Source organism: Megalops cyprinoides, chromosome 2 (assembly GCF_013368585.1).
Source record: "Megalops cyprinoides isolate fMegCyp1 chromosome 2, fMegCyp1.pri, whole genome shotgun sequence".
In the NCBI taxonomy this organism is placed as follows: Eukaryota; Metazoa; Chordata; class Actinopteri; order Elopiformes; family Megalopidae; genus Megalops; species Megalops cyprinoides.
The window spans coordinates 34,187,343-34,212,958 of record NC_050584.1 but is presented as its reverse complement, the minus strand read 5'-3'; the positions used below and the strand labels follow the sequence as shown (position 1 = coordinate 34,212,958).

The window sequence follows — 25,616 nt, the reverse complement described above, 5'->3', positions numbered from 1 at the left end:
TTGGGGCAGCTCCTCCTCTCAACTAATCCCTGTGAACGAGGAGATATTTTCCCGGCGAGACGGTAAAACACCTGGCCGGTTTAAATCGCTTGGTAGCTTCATTCCAATTGGTCGTTTGCCCCAGGTTTCAGTTTAACATGGAGTGGTTAAAATGTTTTCCTACCCTTCGGTCCCCTTCTCGAACGTTACATTTTTAGGGTTATTAAATGAGATGGAGGAAAATATAAGGGGATCCTCTGACGAACGAAATAAAGTGGAGGAATATGTCTTGGATTCGACCTCCTGGTGGAGACCGGAATTTCTGTCCTCTTGCTTTTCTTCTGAGAACGTTTGTATCCCAGTTGTACTCTGCAGTCTGTCTGCATTGCTTTGGGTGATCGCCTATTTTCTGTAAGTAGACATTCCATGATTGATCATGTTAGAAAGTTGAGATGAAGTTCTTCGGAGATAGAACTGCATATGTTACCATCGACGCAAACACTCTTTACAAGGATATATATACCAATATGTATTGTTAGCAAATATCCTGTGTCCGCTTCCCCTTGATCTAGGTTTGTGCGTCAACAGTGCAGAACGTCGAACAGGAATGCAGGTGATACGGCTGTCTGCGCTCTTTACTGCTTTCTGGGGAATTTATGCAGCACCGTAGGGGCATTTCTGTCCAACCAGCTGGCCATTCAGGCAAGACAACACGACACAGGCGCCGTTATGAACAATAATATAGTTTTTTGTACAACGGGGGCTCATGAATATAAATTGTGACAAGATCATCAGAAATGAGCCCAAAACTATATTTTGCTTGTGCATTTACTGGCCTGAAACCAGGAAGATTTTTTCCCCCATTTGCGCTTTCATTTCAGGTGCTAATGGGTGTGCTCATGGCTGCTCTGGATGTTGTTCATTTCATTTTCATCATCTTTCCCATTTGCCCATGGTGGCAGTCCAAAACTGGTAAGCTGAAAATGGCAAGATTTTTCTTGATGATTATTCCCCAACACCTTTACATCAGAGCCACACTCACAAATGCCATTTTTGAAGAAGCAACTAATCCTGCACCCTAGTGTCAGTGATAGAGTGTGTACCTGTACTACACTGTCTCTGGACAGTGTAACTTTTCATCACAATGCCTCCTCGTATCCTGTTTTACAGGCCTTTTCCATAATCACATGTTTGTGGAACTCGGAGCTGATGATGAAATGTTGTATCATCGTTGTGATTGCCAGGGTTCGATTTGCTCCTAAGACTGCACAACTCAAGCTTAGCTCCGTCTCTCCTTCTTTAGAGATAAGGATGAAGATGATGAGGAAGAGACGCAGGCAGAACCTGCTGGCCTTGTCCATCTCATTGGTTTTGGGACCAGGGTTCTGCCTGTGGCCCGGTCTGTCTGCCTATCACCAGCCTGCAGAGAGAGCCCTCAGTGGGAGACACCTACTCAGTTTATTTCCACAAGTGAGTGGGGATATCACCTGTTTCTCCAGTCAGCCTGTAGCTAACATAACTTTAAGGTGAAATGGGGAGCCCCAGAGGCAGCTTTCATCAGAAGAAGATGGATACAATACGTGGAATTTTGGTATGAGAGAGAGAACTTTTGTGTGACATTACACCTTATTGTTTGCTAATTTGAAATTGTAGATCTGCCTCCTCCTACAAAATATTGTAGGTCCTGCTGACTGGAGTAACTGAGTGTGTTGTATTTGCTTACTGGAGCAGGACAATGCTGAAATCCTGGGCTATGCACTTGGTCTGCTGTCTTTTGTCATTGGGTGGACATCCAAGTTTCCCTCTCTCATTAAAGCTGTGAGTATGCCCTTGCTCAAGTTGCTTCTCCATACAGCTGTCATTCTTCCAAACAATGTTTTTCGTAGTAGATCTGCTGCTTTAGTCTCAGTAAACTGTTAATATGTGTAATAACTTTAATGTTTCAAACAGAAATAAGGTAAAATATAGTGGTTAGATGTCAATTCTATTTCAACATGCAAACAATGTAATGCATAATATTCATAAGTTTAGACATTGTGTTCCTGTGGTGTGTATACTGCGTAATCTTGTGTGAGTTTGTATATGGGTAGGTGTTATCAGCATGCCTTTATACAACATTTTGGTGTTGCAGCATCAAGGAAAGATGGCCACAGCAGTGCAGATGTCCTCTGGTGTACTGTGTGCACTGGCCAATATCTGCTATGCCTCAGCCATCCTGATTTGTGACCCACATCTCAAGTCTGTCATGAGAGCATTACCGTGGTTACTAGCCTCTTTTGGCTGTGCGGTCATTGATATAGTTGTATCCTTCCAGCTCCTTTCTGCTGAATGAAGAAATGATTTTTCACAATGAGACATGGCCTTTATCAAACTAGGGAAAGTGGCCCTAAACCGTGTCCTCTCCTGTCACGTCTTCTGTGCTCCTTCAGCTCTGCGCATTTACCTTTAACCCAGACCGTGCAGATCCTTACTCTCTCCTGCTACAGGCGGCACATGGACCATCAGCCCTTGGGCCAGGATGTGCAGAGCTGGGACTCAGCAGACATGCAGTCCCTACTTCATGGCGTTTCTCCTGCTCCTCACAGACAAAAAGGGAGGCCCCTCACCAAGCACCCTGTGAGCTTGAGAACTCATGCTCTCTGTTCAGATAGATCCATGCAGTTCTCCCAGTCCATCTGAGGCCATGTTTCCTCTTTTATTCTCCCTGTCCCTTTCTTTCTTTCGACCATTTATTTCCTCCTTTCCCTTCAGTTTCATTACTTGTCCTTCTTCAGTTAGTAAACACTGATTAGTAGTTATTAAACTTTTCTAAAAGATTCAATTTTTTCTTTTTAGGGCTTAGACAGGACACCCCTCCATATTTTTTGCAGCAAGAAATACCTTAAAAAGATGACCGAAGTAGGACACTATATGGATGTCAACATCCATCCTGTCCAGCCTGTGCGAAAGGTGTGTTCCTCTGAATAGGAAGACTCTTCTCTGTGCATTTTAGGAGAAAAACACACTCATATGGGCTCATTTTTTTCATGAGGGAGTCAGAACATTACTGGCTCATTCATTAACAGTCTATTGGAGTGCCACTTTTGCTGACCTCATCGGTCTGTGTTCCAGGTGTGCCTGAAAGAAGTGAAGATTTCCAGGGAGGGCCAGTCTGAAAGTCAGCCACTGAAAAGAATGGTGAAGGTGGTGAGAGTGGATGACCCCTGCTCCACGGACAGCTCCTTTGACTCTTCCTCTCTCAGCTCCGAACTGGAGGTCAGCACTGCTTTTGTAAGACAGTCTTCTCAAAAGTCTTTGATCGCATGTCCCTCCTATGTCTTTGTAGCAGGACACTGAGGAGTAGTAAGCCTGCTACACCTAAATGTCCTGTCCCTGCCTCAGTGCAGTAGCGGTTAGCTCAATCTCCAATGTCAGGAGCCAGGTTCCTCTGGCAGGGTGGTTGCATATCATAACAGTTCAGTTCAATAGAAAATGGACTTTGAGTTTCAGACTGTTCATCTTCAGAGCCTTAGACACTGAGATACTTCAATAACAATCAAATTTCTGCATTGGACAGATCCATACACCATTGCCAGGTAACACATTTGTTTTGTCAGTGAGGAATCTGAACTGCAAGTCCTATAGTTTGTCAATAGGTGGCACTAGTGTGCAGATATTCAAAATGATTAGTGGCTTTTGGTTACAATATTTAAACGCTTTGATACAGTCGATACAGTAAAATCTGGAGTTATTTTTTTTGCATTTGAATTGATTTATATACATATGTATTGAGATTTTATGGCAGTATACCTGATATCAGACATGATAATGATGGCCCTAATTTTGCATAACTGTTGGATAAAAGTTTATTCTGCATTTACAGTAAAACTATTTATGTTTACCCAATAGAGAACATGTTGCCTAGTGTGTTAACTTGTGCACTGATGTGTGTATCACCTGGGTAGCTATTATATCTTTCCACTTTGTGGTTGTCCTTAACTTTTTCAAATTCAAGAAATTGATAAGTTTTTGTTCTATATATAGTTATGAGAATGGTAGTCGAAGAGATTGACTAAAAAGATTATTTTTGAATGAGAAGACTGAACATTTCCCCTCCTTAACCAAGTGATCGGCCCTCCTACATGTAAAATTTGTTTCCATGTTACCTCAGCGATCTGGTGCACATGCTTCGATCCCTCCCCTAAGCTATATGATTGAATGCTGGTGGACAGAGGGAATGGAACCCCTCTGCACTGCTACCTGTTGTGCACAAAGCCAGTTTTGGGCTTACCTCTGGCCTACACTGCTCCTCACAGGTCACAAAAGTAATTCCTGGAAAAGCCAATTAACAAAGAACCTCATTTAATCAGAAACAAATGGAAGTGGTGCTGAACAAACAATTGAGCTTTGAACAATTCACAAAACAGGGAAACTCAAATGATGTGAACTGCTCCCACTGGAGTTTGTGAAAAAGCAGGACTCAGCCATGTCCTGTCTGGGGTGAAGTCACTATGGCAATTATTTTCTAAGTAGTATCATTTCCTTCTTTCGGTGAATGGCTGTGAGGGTTCTGGAGTCTGGACCTCAGGGTAATAAGTTTATAACTAAGTTGGAATACTGTTTATGTGCTCTTGAGAAAAGTACTTTTCAGTTATTCTAGCAAAAATCCAGTATGTACAGGATATAAAATCTCATGTCACCCTGGTATGATGGTGTTTAAGCAAATTAATGAAAATAATTGCATGGCATACTGTGCTTACATAAACAGATTTGCAATAATAATCATTAATGTTCTGAAAAAACTGTGCGTGTGTGTGCACAGTTTTTTTTTTTTTTTTTTTTTTTTTTCTACACCTGAATGCTATAACAGAAGTAAGACATTAATCAAGAAGGTGAAGGTCAGCTGAGTCAAAAAAATTACAAAATAATGTTTGTACGGCGAGTTATTTCACTTGGACAGCCATCCCTGAATTCATTTTCAGTTATTGATTTACCCCACCATCTCTGGTATAATTTTTAATTACTCACACTTGACGGACTAGCTGAAATCTCATGGGAATGACCTGGTGCATATATAAACATTTATCAGATCAAAGAGCTATCATAAGTAGTGCAACTGAGTTGCTCAGTTTTATCAATGATACTCTCTATGTCCGTTATGAGTGGATCACCATAAAGCTATAAAGAGAGTGATAGGGACTGCTTGCAGGTGTCTGAGAAACAGACCACATGTTGCATAATGACCTTAATAGATTATGCATAAACACAAGGTCTGCATAATGGCTTACTAGAATGAGTAAATGATTTTGGGAAAGCATTGCTTTTATACATTGGCATTTGCTAGTACACTTGCAGTGCTTGTGATGAGACTGAACACTCTTGCATTCTTGCAGGCTTCCCAAATCCTGGGTCCACATCTCCACATTGTCACAATACCAGCTGAACTCCATCCAGTTTGGAATTTGCTTTGTGTTGTTTATGAATTCAGTGCCGGACACTTGTTATGAAGCAGTGTGGGCAAGAGAATCAGTAGAGATTTGTATTATGGCTCAATTGTTCTACTGTGAAAGATCTGTGATGAAATTGCAGGGCAGGGCCAGTCTGCCTCGGAAGTTCTGCAAAATAGTTGCAGGGTCTTTGGGGAATTTGGTTTTCTGTGGTGCAATTTTGGGAACTGTTTGCTGTTTACTGTTGGTTAGAAATGCTGAACACACCTCATTTCAGGGCAGTAATTGCTAGACGTGCTGGCACACAAGGAGTGTTATAGGATTGTTACAGGAGTGTGCCGCTAGTAACATTGAATACTTTCAAGGGAATGTCCACATTTTTGACTAGAGCAATTCAAATTGAATTTCAATTTCAAATTCAGTTTACAATCCAAACATATTAGGAATTGTCCATACATCTAAATGTGCACATTTATTAATAAAGTAAATATGATACACATGACATCACAACATAGAGATCAATAAAAGTAAAAAAAAAAAAAAAAAATCCTGTTCCAAATGTGGGAAAGGATCAACATAGATTATATTTTGAATCAGACAGTTATAGTGCTATAAAGTGTGTGAATGCATACATTGCAATTTATTTTGAAAGCCTCTGTGTTTGTGAACTGCAGTCATAAGCGTGCTTTTAAACTTTCTATGCATTTGAACTGCATACACAGTAATATGCAGAATTCTCAAAATTTGAAATGGTGCTTGTATGTGAATGCTGTTCAATATGTTAGTCAAAAATGTTGGTCAAACAATTTGCCATGTTCTTAAACTACTGATATTATACGTTTCTTGTAAACACATATTGATGACAAATATCTCGAGAAGAATTGCGCAACATGTTAGAAGTGAAACCGATACAGAGGGAAACATTATTCACAACTGAATGTTACTTACAGTGTATTTCTCACTTCATCTTATCAAATGTTTGGCAGAAAAACATCACAAGATTCTACCATAAGGAAATGAAACAAATAAGATTGATGAATGTAAGGATGTCACCACTCAGATGATCATGGGATAGAAAAGACATCGCCACTTAAATGAATATGGGACAGGGTGGCAGTGTAGCATAGTGGTAAGGGGTAGGGCTTGTAACTGAAGGGTTGCTTATTTGATTCCCTGCAAAGGTACTGCTGCTGTACCACTGGCAAGGTACTTAACCCAGAATTGCCTGAGTAAATATCCAGCTGTATAAATGGATAACATGTAAAAATTGTAAGTTGTTCTGCATAAGAACATCTGCTAAATAACAATAATGTAATGTAAAGACTGTAACAATTTATATTTATTTGATCTGCATTTCTTTTCATATAATAAATAATACTACATAATAAATGACACTACTTCAGAATGGTAATGCAGGGAAGTATAGCTCATAAATAGTGATTAAGTACAAAACATTTTGGAATTGAGGGCATGATTGGGTTCAGGTCATCTGATATTTAAGTATATATCTCAATTGTTATCACAAAGGAAAAATGTTTTGTAGCATTGACATTTTAAAAGAAAGGGGTGCACTGCATTTCCAGGTTGAAGGTAATTCAAATGCTTCCCAATTTTTATATACCTAAATGTTTCCAGTGACTGCACCCATATGAAAACAAACAGGCTGGCCCTGCTGTCTCACTGACACAGATGATTAGCATGCCATGCAGTGGTATTGTGTGAGATAGTAAACAAGTCTGCTGCATATTTGCACATACTCATGACACTCTTATGTAATGTCATATAAATTGACACCAATTCAAACAACATAAATGTAATCAACCGTAATACTTTCGTCATCTTGTTTCTGCAGTGGGATTTCGAAGAGGCAAACCCTCACTGGAACAAAACAAGAAAACAGCAGATTACAGAAGCGTTTCCCCTTCAGGACTGGACAGTTCATCTTGGACCTAAACCTACTAGCCAGTCAAAGTCTGATTTGCATTTCTCCAAGAGCAATGTTGTAGACGTAGCAGAGGAGACTGCCTGTGGTGTTGTGGGTGACCACATAATGGCTCCTCAGTGTACTGGCAAATGAATGACCAATGGGGTAGCAATGTACACACGCTGATAGTTGTGTGCAGTGTTAACATCCAAGTTCCATCTTTGATCCATTGTAACTTTCTTTTCTTTACTATATTGTAACTGTGCCTTTGGTATACCTCTGAATGCAATTAAAAGTGTGGTAAAAGTAAAAACAGATATGTTTGCGATTGCATTACAAAAATTGATGTGACTACTTCAGCTTTCAACAATATTTATACATAGACATTATATGACGGCTTCAAAGCACTGAGACTGAATTCTATAAATTAAGGATGCATCATATATAGTTGCCAGTCGTGTAAGTTTAAGTATACTGAATGCACAATATTTTCTGACCTTTGAAACACTGGTAATCTGTTTCAATTCATTTCACATTCAGTCTGTTCCACCATTTTCAGGGAACTCAAAGGGTGCCTGTGGTGCTGTGGGTGACCACAAAAAGATGCTTTTGCTTTGCCATTGCAGGTTATTGTATGTAGAATGACAGCCAAAAGAATACATTTAATCATTTTTAGATTGAATGTGTAACGCAACAAAAAGTTTGCAAAATGTGAAGGGGTCTGAATACTTTCCAAAGCAACTATATGAATTAGTCCAATGATGTGGACCTGTAGGCTGGTGCTCAGCCCACTGGCATAGAGCACATTTACATAAGTGAAGTGGGAACTGGTCCAGCTGCTTCAGCATACTTTTTTGTGAAGTGAACCTTTTGTTTGAATAGCTGCTGAGCTCAGAGGAACCAGAAGATAAATTGCAACTGGATGGAGACATGTCAGAACTGGATGATAAATGCACCATTGCATAAATTCAAGCAGTGATGTGATGGACACTTTCCTGTCGGTTTCTCGGATCAGCTTTGGGGAGCTTCCGTTGCTTGTCGTGGCAGTGATTAATATGTAAATTCTGTAAACTTAATCTGCCTGGGTGTAGCATATACTGCACTAAATAATAGAAATCATTAAGAATCTGTCATATAAAAGTCCCTGATGGAGCAAGATAATTCACCCGTTGTCTCACAAGGTCAGTGGGTCATTTCCTTTATTTTGCAAGCCATGCTGGTTGTCAGGTCTCCAGTAGAAGCTCAGTGATAAGGGGCAGACTTGGCGGCACGGCTCCTTCACTATCTAATAAATCTTTTCTGTTACTGCCTGTTTCCCTCATGTTCAACTTGGATGCTTAGTCGATGGCAGAGTCATATTGTGATAGTCATAGTCTACTTTTAACTGATGGGCATTGAGAAGACTTTCCTCAGACTGATACTGACACAATGCACAGATTAGGTGCAAGTTGTTAAGGAAATTCTTTTCTACAATTCAGTTTCCTTGGGTGACATATCTTTGAAGATAAATTAGTGGTAAAAGAGAGAATCAACTTGACACAAAACTGGTCTAAACAGTGTTAATGTATTCTTATATATATTCATATATAATATATATCTGTATATGTAATTTAATGTTCTGGTCTGTCACAAATCATCATCACCTATGGCTTTCACTTATCACAATGGAACAGGTATAATTCTATATGAATAGACATTGTACAGCAATGACTTACTGACATGCAAGTTTGTCACCAGCCTTTTTTCCATTAGGTCTAGGCTATCTGACCCTGGATATATGCTTGCAAGCCTTGACATGTTCTGCTCCTCTGATGTTATTTAAGGTCTTCAAATACTTTAGCTGGCAGCTCAACTCTGTGAGGCCAGGGGTCAAGTTTATTCTTTTCATTTCTGAGACCCAAGGGAATGAAAACAGACTGACCAGTCCTTCCAAATAGGTGGAATTCTGTTTGGACAACTGATGGAGAGCAAGGATTAGGACGCCTGCGGCTGCTGTCATGACAGTTTGTTTTGTTTTTCTTTTGGATTGGAGAGTACATCACTATTCCTCAAAGGTCTTCATAATCATACTGAAGGAATTCATTTAATTTTAATTTTGTTACTGTTTTCATGCCAAGCTTAGCATACATATCGTAGATTTCTAATATAAGACGGCAGTCTTCTACATACAGTTATGTAAATGTCTTCTAGATGCATTTTGGGCAGTGATATACACTATATGGCCAAACGTATGTGGACACCTGACCATCACACCTATATGAGCTTATTGGACACCCCATTCCAAAACCATGGGCATTAATATGGAGTTGCCCCCCCTTTGCAGCTATAACAGCTTCCACTCTTCTGGGAAGGCTTTCCACAAGATTTTGGAGTGTGTCTGTGGGAATTTGTGCCCATTCAGCCAAAAGAGCATTTGTGAGGTCAGGCACTGACGTTGGACGAGAAGGCCTGGCTTGCAATCCACATTGTAATTCATCCCAAAGGTGTTCAGTGGGGTTGAGGTCAGGGCTCTGTGAAGGCCACTGGTGTTCCTCCACACCAAACTCGTCAAACCATGTCTTAATGGACGTTGATTTGTGCACAGGGGCACAGTTATGCTGGAGCAGGAAAGACCTTCCCCAAACTGTTGCCACAAAGTTGGAAGCATACAATTGTCTAAAATGTCTTTGTGTGCTGTAACATTAATGTTATCCTCCCCTGGAATTAAGGGGCCTAACCCAAACAGCCCCAGACCATTATCCCTCCTCCACCAAACTTTACAGTAGGTACTGTGCATTCCGGTAGGTAGCGCTCTCCTGGCACCCACCAAACCCAGATTCGTCCATCAGACTGCCAGTGTCCAGTGTCGGCGTGCTTTGCACCACTCCAGCCGTCACTTGGTATTGTGCATAGTGATGTTGGAGTTGTGAGCAGCTGCTCGGCCATGGAAACCCATTTCATGAAGCTCCCGACGCACAGTTCTCATGCTGATGTTGCAGCCAGAGACAGTTTGGAACTCTAGTGAGTGATTCAACAGAGGATAGGTGGTTTTTATATGCTACACGCTTCAGCACTTGGTGGCCTCGCTCTGTAAGTTTGCGTGGTCTACCGCTTCGTGCCTGAGCTGTTGTTGCTCCTAGACGCTTCAACTTGACAATAATAACACTTACAGTTGACTGGGGCAGATCTAGCAGGGCAGAAATTTCGCAAACTGACTTGTGGCAAAGATGGCATCCTATGATAGTGCCACGTTTAAAGTCACTGAGTTTTCAAGTACAACCCGTTCTACTTCCAAGGTTTGTCTATGGAGATTGCATGGCTATGTGCTTGATTTTATGCACCTGTTAACAATTGGTGTAGCCAAAATACCTGAACTCAATAATTAGGAGGGGTGTCCACATACTTTTGGCCATATAGTGTATTTAAAGTTAAATCAATAAAAAAGAATGTTATTTGTTCTTGAAAAAGTTTGATGAGAAACTTATTCCAATTTCAAATATTAAATTATTTAAGTTCAAAAGTGGGACTACCTACCTGAACGCTGAACCTGAACAAGCGTATTTTCCTTCCAAACCACTGCGCTCTGCTACCAAACGGCATCTGATGGTTCCAGCACATCGCAGCACAAAATTACTGTGCAGAACTTTCTCTGCCATTGTCCCCTGATGGTGGAATGACCTTCCACAGTTCATCCGTTCTGCTGAAGCCCTCACTATTTTTAAGAAACATCTGAAGACACAGCTCTCACTCACTTTGCACTCAGCTGATCACCTGAATCGCTACCAGCAAAGCAATTTCTTATGTCCTAAACTGTTTTCTTTAAAAAAAAAAAAAAAAAAAAAAAAAACGGTTTAATGCACACGCGTCTCTACCAGCTAGCTTGTACCTTGTCTGGCCAACTATTGAAACTTGGACATGCACCATTTCTAATACTGTGACTCTGTGACTCTCCCTCACTTGTAAGTCGCTTTGGATAAAAGCATCTGAAAAATGAATAAATGTAGACATAAATGTAAGGGGGCAACCAAATGCAAGTCGGTACAAGTAAATGCAAAGGTGCTCATTCTGAGGGCAGATCGAGCTCTACTGCCCAAGACTATGCAGGTTTGTGGCTGGGCTGTGTCCAACATCATTGGCTTCATTTTGCTGATGGTAGGGTGGATTACGTCAACCTGGGTTTTCCGGTCCCACTGCTCAGTAGCACCCTCTGGGGACTCATCAGATGCCTGCCTATCCTCTGCTCAGTGTTTGCTCCACTGTGGTGCATTGTAGGACTTGTAGTGTTAAAAACAACCATTGGCTGCATGAAATTGTGTTGGAAGACTGGATTCCTTGCACTTTGGTGCTTCAGTTTGAATATAAGGAATGTGTCCTGAGATGGGGTGAATACAAAGTTAGGATGGAAACAGGAAAAGCATAAAGAAAATGTTAAAATAAAAACAGACTACCTAGGCCTACAAATAAAATAAAAACTAAAAATGGCTGGTATTGTCACAGAAGCACTAATATCTTAATATACTCTATTTGTGTGCAAGTTTTACTTCTTCTAGGTAAACAGGGTGTTGATGACCCCTGCAAACCTTGATTAACTACATTTAATTTTTTTCCTGTAGGCAAGAAGCTTGGTTTAACTAAAGAAAATAACATTGCTGTCTTTCCTGTTTCTGGTATGAGAATTAGGAACTCAGTGAATGGATGTAGCAACACTAACAGGTACTGTATATCTCATGGTAGGAGCCTTTCTCATCAGAACATTAACAATGCGTTCTTTATATCTTGCCTCTGTTGGAGAATGCCTACTTTTTATTCACCACTATATAATTTTGGTGGCACCAAGGGCCTAAGTATGCAAAGCACTTGACAGCTTTCCACTATAGGTGTAATTTAAAAATCTTCTCAGTACACCTAAAACCTTTTTTTAAAAAACAAAGTCGCAAACTTTCAGCCTTCGACAATGGAGTTTCTCCAACATAAAATACTGAAGGAGCTCACATAAAGGACCATTATTGGATATATCGCTGAAGAATGCGAATTATATACAAATATCCTACATTTACAACGAGAATTAACGCCCCACACCGACCAGGAAGGCGCCATCAGAACATCACTCCCGCCAGCGTGTAGGATAATTGTCATTTCAACATATTCAACGTAAGTTAACCATGTGCGATCTTGTGTAGCTTTTCAAGTGACCTCACATCCTACTACTCACTTCCTCTAAATGACTGGTGTAGCCAGTTCCAGGCAGTTGAGTCTACAGCCGATTTGCGCAACAAGCAAGCTGTCAGTACTGCGCACGCACAGTAATCTAGTGTGCGTTGAACACGTTTCTTGTTCAGACGACCGTTAGCTACATTTTTTTTTTTTACTTTAACAAAGATTTTAGCCACATTATGACTCTCAGGTGATAGTCAAAGATTCCAGGTGGTTCTGGGTGAGTGTCTTTATTTCATTTACACTACCTAACAACGCCGCATGTGTATGGTGGTAGCAGCTAGCTAGCTAATGTTAATCATCAGCCATGAGTGTACTTACTCGTGTGTGTATCACGAAATGGGGATTCCGATGTCTATAGCTGGCTGGCTAGTCCCCATACCGTGGCCTCGGCTAAATTGTATAGTTTGCCAGTCAGCAAGATGTCGAAATGACCTTAATACTTAAATGAATGAGTCTTTTTGAGTCCATTTGGTGATGCAAAACCTTTCAGTTTTGTTGCTCATTAATGGCAGTTCTGTAGTTGGATAAAATGCACCGTACACAAACATATGATAGCTAAAGCTAGCTAGGTCTAGCTAACGTCAGCTGCGTTTCTAGGGTGAATTCCATGACATATCGGTGTCACACTGCATTGATGTAACATTAGCTAGGTGGCAAGGGTTTTCCTTACGGTTTAGTTAACGGGTAGTATTTATGTGATACATCGTTGTGTGACTAGCTGTAATTTCAAGAAACGCGTGCTGTCGCTATTGCAGCTATTTAGTTTACAGTGTTCTCGTTTTTCTAGATAACTAGCTAACAAATTAGCTAACGGCGGTAACGTTAGATGGCTAGCACTAGCCAACCGGTCAATTCGGGATGTAACATGCATGGAGGACGGAAATGTTTTCCTCTTTATACAACTTGCTATGTAGATACCCGTCGTTATTCCCCCTTTTCGTAAAAAGACGTGGTTTAGATAACTTAGTTTGTCGAATAACGATTGGTGGGATGACTAATGTACACGTAACTTGGATAGCTAGCCAGGCTTAGCAAGACGAAGATCTGTGTATACATGCAAGGTAATGATCACTAACCGAGCCACTTTAGATGCCATAACTTTTCATAGCACTTGCTAGACAGCTACGTGGTTGCCAGCTAGCAAACTGAGCGCTTTACTGACTGACGGTGTTGGTCAGGCAGGAGTTTCTCGTACAACGATTTCAGTGTTTACTGTCTAACGTCACTCCTTAGCTAGTCACCCATATATCTGAAGTGCACAGATGCAGTCCTTGCTCGCTGAAGTTATCATTCTTAATTGCCTTGGTAAGGTTAAGTGTTTTGCCAGTCATCACCGGCCATCTAACGTGACCTAACATGGTTAAGTTACATTAATACTTTTCAGCGTGGATAATACTAGCTTGTCACATAGGTAAGGTAGTTAGACAGTACAGTTCGCTAACTAGCTATTGTTGTAATGAAAGATTAGCTACTTCGCTAACAGCTATAATGGACAACACAGTCAGGTCCAATATTGTCGTCGGCGAATACAATTATCCCCTAGCAGCAAAAGCCCATACTAAGGTTAACCACATATAAATACATCACTTGTCTGTGGTCAGCTTGTTAGCCAAATGTGTCATTACTCCTCCTGTTCAGAAGGAAGACCTGAGATACATTTAGGCGCCAGCCATCTGTCCTTAAATGCGTTTCAGTGATAAACATCTTCAGCGGATTTGTCATCAATTACCTAACGTATCTAGAGTGTCTTAGGTGGGCATTTGTATTCATTGATGATACTTGTTAGCTTACCCCGAGTCAGCAAACATAAACACAAGCGAAGTAGTTACATACTAACATATTTCAACAGAGTTCACCTTGAAGCCTAATACTTAACACTGAATCATTCATAGCAGATTCCAGTTTTTTTCCTCCTAATTTAGCAATTTACACATAACTTGTTGCAGATACTGTGGTAATTCATCACACATCAACAGTGATGTGATATCAGGGACAAATAAATCCAGTTGCATGGTGACGGAAAGTGCATAACATCACATTATCATCACTTAGCAGACACTCTTATAAAGAACAATTTACATGGGTTACAATTTTATTCATTTATGCAGCTGGATAGTTACGGAGGAAACTCTTGGTTAAATAGCTTGTCCAAGGGTACAACAGCAGTGTTCCAGCAGGAAATCAAACCAGCAACTTTTCAGTTATGAGGCCTGTTCCTTATCACTACACTACACTACACTGCTCATCCGCAGTGAATTGGAATTAACAGTATATTAGATATTGAGTCAGACGGAAGGAAATTTCATAAAGCATAGCAGCTTTTGTCCATTGAAATTTTCCCCATAGCTAGAAAACAAATATTCTGATTCATGTACAAAAATATATGGGTGTTTCTTCATAGATAGATAGATATGTAAAAGCAGTGAAAATACCAAAAACAGAAGTGGTTTCCTTATCAGCAGTCACAAACTTTTTTTTTTTTTTGCATTCTAGTGCATATACCTGTTTAGAAAAGACTCAAACAAATCCTCCTTTTTGTGTCAAAATTGCTGGTTGAATGATAAATAAAGATGGTCTTGTAGAGTGTGGCTGTGTTGGGCAGTGTTCACAGAAACAGCAGAGAGAGCACTGTACAAAGGACAAATGATTTCTTTGAAAAATCTCAACTCAGACCAGGAACAAGTACATTAACAGAACTGCATACCAAAAACTAGCTAAATTCCAGCTGTTATCCAGCTTAAACAGATTCTGCTCAGTAGCTAATAGCTGGCCATCTTGTCTCTCATACACAATTCTTCTAAACAGACAGCTAACCAGTTAGAAAGTGAAACTGGTGGAGATTTGTCACAAATGGTAAATGAAGATCCTCAAAGTTAAACATTCATACAGACATCCATTCAGTTTAAAATACAGACATGGCACTGACTTTACCATGGAACATATTTTAAAGTCAGTTGCAATGTAAGTGAGATGGGACGACTCATTCTTCACATACTGAGGTGGAAAGACACGTTTTCAGGTCAGTTTCTCAGGTGATGTTGACTCACACATAAAACTCAATTTCTGGAGTGACACCTATCACACTGTAATTGGGCTAAGATTCTTAGGCGCCTAGTGTATGAAGGTAAATATGTTGCAAAATGCGAGAGCTTGTAGACTTGATTTTGAGAACTTGTAGAATATGATGTGAGAGCTTGTAGAACAAAAATCCGAACTCGCATGTTTAAATTTTCACTTGTAGAAAAAATGTGAATATTCACAAATGTGTAGATTGATATTTACATAAATACAATGACAGCTGCAAACTTGTAATCCAACATTTACTCATATTTATTTTTTTTACTTGAGTCCATTTTCCAGTACAACCACTCGAATTGGTCCCTGCAACTTCAGATCTGCGCGCCTTGACTTTTGCAACACTTCGTGCGATAAATGTGTTGCAAAACCAATTTGCACTTGTAGTTCTGGAAGTGAGAGAGCAGAGTGGGGAGCAGGGGGCAGAGGGTGAACTACAGTGGCTCTAAAGTGCAAAACACAAAAACAAAAAGAAAACACAAAAACAAAAACTTTTGGCCCTGAGGTGCAGATGCAGCATACAAAAAGGAGTGGTCCTGAGGTGCATTTTTGCACTTCAGGGCTGCACATTTTTGTGTATATATACACAAAAAAATATATAGATATACATATATGGATATATATATTTATATATAAATCAGGGAGAGTAAGAATTTTTCAATATGATGTTAGCTTATGAGTTGACTTACAAGGAAACCAAACCAGCTTTGACTGTGTTGCTTGCTCTTTAAACATACTGTTCTTTATCCTGTTTCTTGTTCTTGTTGTTGTTTTTTACATTGCTAACTACTAACCAGAAACTGTAAACTGCATCTTGAAAGTGACCCACAAAATTATTAGTGATACATTTTTTCCATATCAGACCTATTACTATCAATTCATAATATAAGTGCTTTGAATATGAAGTAAAAACCTATTTAGTTACTCAAACGCATAGCAGTATAGCTACATGATCGGAATGATCATGAAGGAGAACAGTACTGATATTTACAGCAGTACTATGTAAAACTCAAGTTTTTTTTTTTTTATTTGATTGAGTTTAGACAGTTAGGATTAGATCTTATGAATGATGTTTTTTCATCAGCTTCTGTAGATTTGGCTACTGAATTGGTTCAGGTTTGGTTGACTGGATATAGTCCTTCGCATAGTATTTAGCTGCAACTAAAACTAGGCTGTGGTGTTTTTTTTTTTTTTCCTTTGTGGATTGTTCTGTCTCCTGATTTGTGTGGCTTGGGTTCCATGTGGCATGTTGAGCTGGTACTTCTTGGTATACTAGCATTTTGTAATGCATTCTACTATTGTCCTTGTTGTGTAACAGTAATTCAAGGCTGTGCTCTTGATGCCACCTGAAACCAGACTCAAAGGATGTGTCTTCAGGTTATTCACATGTTCCTCCTCAACAAATTAGAAATACAGACAGGTACTCAAGTTTATTGATAGAATAAGATACACTATTTTTAAAGGAACCATCAGTTAGGCCTCAAGCATCTGTACCAAATATGGTCAAGGGACAGATATGAGAAACAAAAAGGATGTTAAGTAATCGTTACCTTACGGATACATTGGTACAGGCACACCCTCCAGGCACACCTGTTTGTTTTTACTGCTTTTCTGTTAGTTAAAATGTAAAAATGTCAGCATCCCACAGTTCTTCCCTACCTTGTGCTGTGTCATCACAGCTTGCATGCTCATTTACCGTGGTTTCATGTAGCTCTCAAAGCACAAAGTCCACGTGAAAAAAAAACCTCAGAGCTGTCACGTGCAACACTGTTGTTCCTCATAAGTCTCTGTCCATTTCCTCTGGTTTTACTATAGACTCAAACGACTCCCAGTCACTACAGTCATTCAGAGCTTTATATTGTGAGACAGTCAGACTTGCCTAGTTAAAGCCCCCCCCCCCCCCCCCCCCCCCCCCCACTGTCTCCAGTCAGATTCTAGAGAACAGTAAGCTCAACTGTGAGGCACTGTGAGGAGATGGTAGTTCTGTTTCAGTGATGGCTGTGTATTTATGTTCTTCTTGGTGTATGTTCTCTTGTTAGGTTGTGGCTTCTCAACTTGATTGCTGGGTTAATCCCTCAATCCGGAATAGAAATTTGTTGGAGTGGTTGAGATGAAGTATTATATCAACAGTGAATGTCTGTATCACTTTCATTGTCAGGCGTGGCAGAGCTCAGGTTCCTCTGTCTGGAGTCACCAACTCATAAATGTGGTGAAGAGAGCATGCGTGCCAAGCATTTCAACCTGTTACGACTGCTTTCATCACACTGTCCCAGCATGTAATGAAGATTGGGGTTGTTTCCAAAATGGCAACCTATTCAGACCAACCCATTCAGATCATCATAGGACTGACTCCAGGTTTCTTCTGTCATCATGGAGGGAATTAAAGAACTGACCTTTGAAAATTGCATGGACCCTTGCACACAAAATCTGTTTTAAATACAAACAGGACATAGAATAAAACTTGCATTATTGCAACACAAGGTGTACAATTCTCTTACAGTTGCATCAAATATTAACTCAATTACTAAAATTACCAACCTATAGCTTATAGCTTGTCACATTATATAAATACCCACTTAATAGTACATTACCAAAAAGACCATGTTAAGATATTTGGACATTGTGTTCATCAGGGATAGAGAACTGAAATGTGACCAAGGACCAGCCTTGCAGCCCACCAAAATGTGTTGGCTGCAACCATAGACTTGCACTATTTTTAACTAAGCATGCACTCCTTAAAGTACATGTAGCCTTCATATTAGCCCATGTTTAAACCCAAACATGTAACATGTCAATTGCACATTATCTTTCCAAACAGTATTGTAAGTACTGTAACTAAAATAAGTAAACTGTTAGATAGACAGCCCAAAATATGTCTGCTTAAAGTTTTTCTTAGTGGCATAATTGTAAATACTTTTCTCCTGTTAGGAATGCCACTGCTGTATTTATTTTCTGTGAAACTGTGGTGTTCATAACTCCGTTCAATTCCACAACAGTTTGTATTTCAAGGAAAGAAAAGTCTTAATTTTCATTGTAATAAATAAAAACAAAAAATGTTCTTGCTTGAATAAAAAAAAGCCACCATTTTCATGCCAACATTTCAAGGAAACTGCTGGTCAGTGAAAAATATGAGGGCTCTTTCATTGCCCCCAGTACCTTGAAGTCTGGCATTGGATAGCTCTGCTGAATTGGGCATCCAGAATGATGTCGCTCTGTCTGTTCCTCTGCTTTGGTTTCAGACTTTTCATTTAGGAAGATATGCTTTCACAAATTTAAGTTGATGCTGATCTATGTGAAAATAACCCGTGTACCAGCTGATCTCACTTGAGGATATTCCTCAGATCGAATAATTGACAGCAGCATCAGGGGGAGACAAACAACTTTGTTTTCCATTCATCCATAAAGAATTTAAAGAACACTTAAAGAAAGGAACTCTTGCCAATGGTCTTAAATGAAAACAACATTCAAGATGTCCAATGTTTAAATAAAATCTTAAAATATTCAATACTCAGTTGTTAAAGTGCAATATCGCACAATTTCGCACTTTGTCCGAAATCGCATATAACTTTCATTAAGTTAGCTCGCGATAGCTAGATAGTAAGGTTGCTGCTTTTTACAACGGCGCTTGTGTATCTTTTCACTTTTAATCTTTGCAACTCTGCATCGAGATTTAGGTAAGTAACAGCTGCAGTAAAACTGTATTTCACACTATTAATAAACTGCGTTTTAACCGAACGCGAATCGCTTTCCTCGCGCGGGTGTGATCGCTTGCCTGAAAAAGGAACAATTGAATTTCGCGCACGTCACAACAAGCGTTTGATTGCCAGCGCTGCTAGCAAGTTGCTGAAGAGAGGGGGGGCTTGGCTTCTAGTCCTACTTGAAGGTGATTGGCTTTTGCCAGACGAAATTTTCGCTCGAGTTGAACATTTTCCGTACGGATCACAGATCAACTACGATCCGTTACACCACTACTGACGGGCAAGTGAAATGACCTGCTTTGAACACCTTGATTGGATTGCGCAGTCATTGTGTCCGAGAGCCCCAGGTGTATACACAGGCTGCGCCATCTGCTCCGCGAAAGGCAAGATTTTTTTTCAGTTCAGGCTGAGCCATGTTGCAGGTAATGAAACTGTCCTTACTTCTGCTCTGATTTTTCAAAGGGAGCAAGCAACTCCTTAACTAACCCCATCCTCGGTGACATACCTTGCCCAAATGGGAAGGAGGGCTGTAACTGTTAGGCTGGTTAATCCATCTCACTCTATGCTGAGTGCTAGACATTCCCTTTCAGCTCGTCTTTCATCTGCTCATCCAGTCATTTTTCCAGTGCGAGTTATTGGTGACACGGTCGTGCACTCACTCATACACACATATGCTGTACTAACACCAGTTTGAACATTGTCCATGTTCAGTAGTGATGCACAATGGGAAGACAGTTTGGGGGGGTGGGGGGGGGGGGGTGGAGTAGTCATAACTGATTTGCCCATTGATCAAAGCTTGATGAATGGGTACTCCAGGCACTCAGTAGAGATGTGTTAAACATATTTCCAGTGCTTGTTTGTGTAAGCATATTTAGTTAAACCCTTTTTAACTATTTAACAATGAACAAATTTAACAATATTAATGCCATTAATCAGACACAAAATAAAGTTCAAATTTAGATTCTGTACCTTTACAAAAGCATTCAAAGTATACCTCTTTCCATGGGATATAACAGGTGATGCCACAGTATCTTGAAAATCCATCAGCAGTATCCATCACCATATCAAAAATCAGAGAGCTCTCCAGAGGGCCCTCTGTACAGCCACACACAGATATATGAACAGACTGACCAAACATGGCTTGGGTTGAGGAAAAGGAATGATTCTGATTGCTTGTGTGATGTTTGCAAAGTTGTGGTACAAAGGATAGTATCTGCAAAATCAAAGGTACCCCTGCATATCAGGTTTTTTAATTAGATCCTTAACGTTTTAAAATATATGTTGGAATTCTAACCTAATGTTCCACTTTTGAGCTGATATTGTTTCTAAAAAAAATCAGCTTATGGGTTAACTAAAATTGGATATGCTGTGGTATGAACTGTGCTATAGATTGTAGTGTGAGGAGGACATTTGACCCTCAGGACAGCGGTGCTAAGGTTATTTGTCAAGAGTCACATCAAAAAATCTCCAGTGCTACCATCATAAGAAATTGTTTTTGGGTTGTAGGGAAGTATTAAGATTCACTGCTATGGTAATTGCATTGTGCTCAAATCTTTGCTAATTGGTGATTAGCCTACTCATGTCAGTTCCAGTTACAGTGTGCATTCTGTCCCCATACGATCTTCCTTGTAGTACAAGTGCGTTATGATAATCTCTTGATTCTCCTCTACTTTATACCTACCTGTGAAAAACTAAATGCACTGAATTTTTTTATTGTGAGGTGTTTTATTTTAAAGTTGTTAATGTATGTCTTTGAAACAAACCTTACTACAAATATATGTAATTAGTTCAGGTGTGGTAAACACATGTAGAGATTTTACAAGCAAATATAGTACTGGAACTAGTCCAAGCCAAATATTTTTTTCACGGGACACATTTTCCTTACTGTAGACAGGAGGCAGCAGACAGTAGTAGTTTCCCTTTTCGTGGCTTGACCTTTAGGATAACCTATATCATATATGAATTAGCCTTATAATAATTAGCTAATGTCAATGCTTTATAATCGCAAAGTTCTTGAATACAAAGAGCTCAGTGGTCCACATCCTTGGGGTTTGGTTAGCTGGCTTGCTAACAAAGAGGGGGAAAAGTATACCTTACTAACTGGTTGTCCCAAGGTACAGTTTTCTGTATAACATGCCACAGATGAGAAAAATACTGATTGTCTTCAGGACACTACTCAACCCTGGTCACAGCAGAATCATTGAGACAGATCTCAGTGATTTATGATTACTGGAATGAAGCAGTGAGTCTGAGTTACCAGGGTGCACACTGGGTTGCTGGTGTCACTCAGTGCCCATAAGACTATATACTCTTAAAGAATCCTATCTATTGTAGGATAAATACATGCTTGTTATGAGAAATAATTAATCTTCAGCAGAAACTTCTAAAATGTGCTGAGGGAGATTGTGGTCAGATGTACATGAATGAACAGAATGTGTTATAAGGATGTTATTCCAACTTGAGATATGAGGCCCTGTTTGTTAGCCACTGGTACATAAAGTACATAACAGAAATGCATCATCATGGATTGTGTATTCGAGTCATTGTTCCTTTAGGGCTATACAGCACTGTAGTTTCCATTAGCTACTGATAGGATCTCATACAGGGCCCTGTGCCACATTGCCCCTCGATGAAGGCCCAGAACACAGAGCAGGAGTGTAAGTGGAGGGAGAGCAGGGCATGGCTGAGCTGACGGCGCTGTGTTGAGCCGTGAAGCTGCAGCCCAGCCCATATAACTTAACTATGGTGTGCTTTCTTCTCATGTATCAATGCATAAGCCTATCAAATGTACAACTTGTGTGTAGTAACTGAACAGTGTCCGTTATGAAAAACTGGTAGTTAGATCTGGGCCCAAACCATGGCAAAAGTCAGGAGCCAAGACTTGAACCACAAACTTTAAGAAAGGGCTAATATAATTGTTGCCTCCTTACTTCAGCATCATCAGTGAGTTTCCTTTCGTATTAAACCGTTTGGAACCAGTCAAGTGCCCGTTTGAACTTTTGACTCCTCTTCCAGCCCTAACTGGGTGCCCAGTGGCCCTCGCAAACTGGAAATTCCAAGGGTCACTGGGGATGGCTTGAGAAGCACAGGGCCGGTCTCCTGGGGGCTTTGAGCCATCGCCAAGAGTACATTTCACAGATCTGTTCAAAGACAGCAGCCTGTGACAGAAAGTCCGCCAATGTTGAATCGGAGCCTGAACGTGAAATGTCCTGACATGGTGCAAGTCGATCCAGCAGCCGGGTACTGTTTGTGTGTGGAGCCCAGAGGCCGGGGACACAGAGAGGGAGGCCTTTCTTGTCCATTCCCTGTGGTTTACCTCCAACAAGGCCAAGATAAACCGCCTTCATCCAGTGCTGGAAGCGTGATGAAGTGCTCTCGATTAAAATAGAAACAACTGTGAAATTTAGGACAACGGCGTGAACCAGAAAGGCAGTTTAACGCCAAAGGGGTGAGTCCAAACCAGTGTGCGTATAAAGAGCGGCGAAATGACATGTCTGGACCATGCTCATAGGGTCAGCACTTTTTTAAAATGAATGTGCCCAGCAGGCCCTTTGCCATCATTTCACCAGTGCTGATTGTGACTCATTCAGGCAAGAAGGTATTTAAAACATCATGATGGTATGGTGACTGTAGTTGTTGTGTTCAGGCATTTGTTTGCAGGTAGCGTGGAGTACCTTATCACAGAATGTGCTGTTCTGTCAGGGAGGTATCGGGATAAAAATGGATTGGTGTGAACCAAAAAGCCTATTCAAGTTTATTGATATTTAAGAACTTAAGCAGAGCAATTATTTTGAACTTGTGTGGGTGGCAAATTTTGCAAGAAAGCATCAGGTATCTTTGGTAATCTTCAGTTTGGTATTCATTTAGTGCTGGATGCAGTTTAAGTCCTATAGAAAGAGAGAGACACTTTTTAAAGAAGTATGTTTGAAGAAGAGTGAAGTCTGCTGTTTGTTGTATAGCTTTCTCCCCATAGTACATTTTCACACCCAGGGTGTGAGTAGTATTTTCAGCATTACTTTGGACTTCTTTTTTACTTTCAAAATGTTAATCTCTGCGTCGGCTGCCAGGGTTCAGGCTATTCAGCACTGCGGTTTTTAAATCAGCCCTGTTCTTCTAAATTTTGCCTAATCTTTCCAAGATTTCTCAGCGGTTTTCCCAGGCCTGAGTGCCATACTGTTGCTAATCCAAGAGCATGTGGCCTGACTTAGGACTCCTTGCTGTTTGATCTAGGCGTTTTGTTTTCCCCCTCTCAGTCTCTGTTTAATAGGCTTCTCTCGCTCCCTGCCTTGAAGGTGAGCCTCTCTCCTTGGGACAATGCAAAGATTCTCCTCCTTGCTGCATGCGCTTCTGTCTGTGATTCTTGTAATTATTAAAATGTTTTGCTCTCCATGAGCCAGCCCCGCGTGAATGCTGACACAGCTTGCTTTCTTTGCTTGGACGCGTACAGTTGGGCATGTAAGGTACACGTAAAGGATTACGCACTCTCTCGATTACGACTCTTCTGTCAGAACTGTGCCTGCAGTTACAGGACTCGGTCCGGACGGTTGGTACTTTGGGTGCAGGAGGGGGAAAAGACCTGCAGCCGGTGGTAAGTGATGCACAGTGGGATGCATATAGAGAGCTCAGCTTCAGAACTCTGAGTTGAAGTGAACACTCTGCCTAAATTCCCATGTGTGGGATCACAGTGGCAAGTGCGGTTTGAGGATTGGTCTTTACGTTTCAGATGGTCTGTCTTTTGGGTTAAATGCTCGATGAAAAGGATCTTGTTTGCTCCGGTGGTTACTGTGTCTGCTAAAACGTTTTTGCCTCTCTTGCTTACTTTCATCCAGATTTCTTTTCATTTTAACAGTGTTGATGAGTTTGTCCATTTCACAGTGTTGAAAGTTTGGCTTTTTTAAAATTTTCAGTGCTTGATCTGCTCAGTGCAGCACAGACATCACTTGGTCAGAGCCCAGTGCAGGGTGGTATACGAGGTCATATATGTGAATGATCAGTGTAGTAATGAGCAAGCAGTGTGTGTGGTCCTTTGGGATTTCAGTGTCGCTTAACACACCCATGTTTGGTCTCTTTTTTTTCTTTAAGTTTCAGATACTTGAGACATACCAACTGTAACTCACTAGTGTGATCTTGGTCATCATGCTTGAGTCAATGAGTGGTGATCAAACTCTACAGTCATGTGTAGCCAGTGATTCATAGACTTGATTTCGTAGACTGTAGCCCTATGTCTGTTAGAATGTTCTGCATGTACAGGCTTGGGTGGAAAGCCTGTTTGTGTTATTGATAAATCATCTAATTTTATAAATAAAAAATACTGATACGTTTTGCAAACATACACAGCCAAGGGTGAGATCATAGGTGTTCTTATGGGATGTTGTAACACATGGCAGAAAAGTATTCACATGTTTTTTGATTAAATGAAGTTTAACATGCCTGAAAGTCATCCAACTAAGGGGTCATTTGTCAGTACCACTTCCACCAATTGTTTTACATTTGCGTGCTGGATGATGTAATTGATTGTGTTTTATACAAAGTTTTGTTTTTGTCATCAAAATGTTGAATTACATAATGCAAATAGTGGTTCGGTCAATATAGACCTATCTAATGTGGTTACAGTAATAAGTGATTACACTTCAGTTCTGGGATTGGTGAAGTTTTTGATTATTTTTCAGGGGGAGACAGAGTTGAACAGCCATAGTCATAACTGATTTACAGCCCATTTTCCAGAGCTCATATGTCAGTCAAAGACATGCGTTGTTCACGGATTTGAATTGCCCATCTTTAAAAGATGTGAAATGTGGATGAAATGGCTGTATGTGAGTCTTTGAACTTCTGAGCTTATTCAGTAACTTCTTTTTGAGTTTTACAACTACATCAGTCCTCTGTGCAGTTAAACTGAATTTGGACCTAAGAAATACCTGAGCTCTAAAAACCCTCCATGATGCTTGTGTTTGACATCTTGTCTTGGACTGAATGCATATGCATGGACATATTCTGTCCTACTATTTGCAGAGTTTGTTCAATGACAGACTGCTTGCTGTTGAATTAAGCACAGTATAGCAGATGCCTGCAGGGAAAAAAAATAGGTGTGATGTCTCAATTGTTTTAATAAAAGTCTAATAATTTATAAAGAAAAGAGGCTAATCAGACAGTTATTGATTTGTAGATTCCTATACATTTTGCAGTATTTCTTTTGCTCTTTGGTGGTCATGCTAGAATGAGAGTCTGAGCAACTGCATTGATTGCTTCATTGGCGGCTTTGCTGTAAGATGTGGTAATCCACCTTCAGTTGGTTAATCAGATTTCTTGTATTAAATTTCA

General features: G+C 40.3%; 2 protein-coding genes across 4 annotated transcripts in view; both read left to right on the top strand.

The window, feature by feature from the left end:
• The first annotated feature begins 211 nt into the window (after positions 1-211).
• tmem44 (transmembrane protein 44) overlaps positions 212-25,616 on the top strand; it is a 30,647-nt gene continuing 5,242 nt past the window's right edge. Inside the window, exons 1-10 of the mRNA XM_036518848.1 lie at positions 212-390; positions 552-681; positions 861-951; positions 1,283-1,449; positions 1,711-1,797; positions 2,111-2,281; positions 2,443-2,595; positions 2,815-2,928; positions 3,091-3,234; positions 7,258-7,440. Coding sequence (XP_036374741.1) covers positions 212-390; positions 552-681; positions 861-951; positions 1,283-1,449; positions 1,711-1,797; positions 2,111-2,281; positions 2,443-2,595; positions 2,815-2,928; positions 3,091-3,234; positions 7,258-7,440 — 1,419 coding nt within the window. The remainder of the gene's footprint in view (positions 391-551; positions 682-860; positions 952-1,282; positions 1,450-1,710; positions 1,798-2,110; positions 2,282-2,442; positions 2,596-2,814; positions 2,929-3,090; positions 3,235-7,257; positions 7,441-25,616) is intronic.
• The window catches only part of atp13a3 (ATPase 13A3), a 43,282-nt gene continuing 30,238 nt past the window's right edge, over positions 12,573-25,616 (top strand). For all 3 annotated transcript variants that reach the window (XM_036516097.1, XM_036516104.1, XM_036516090.1), the window contains exon 1: positions 12,573-12,742. The gene's annotated coding sequence lies outside the window, so the exon portion shown is untranslated. The remainder of the gene's footprint in view (positions 12,743-25,616) is intronic.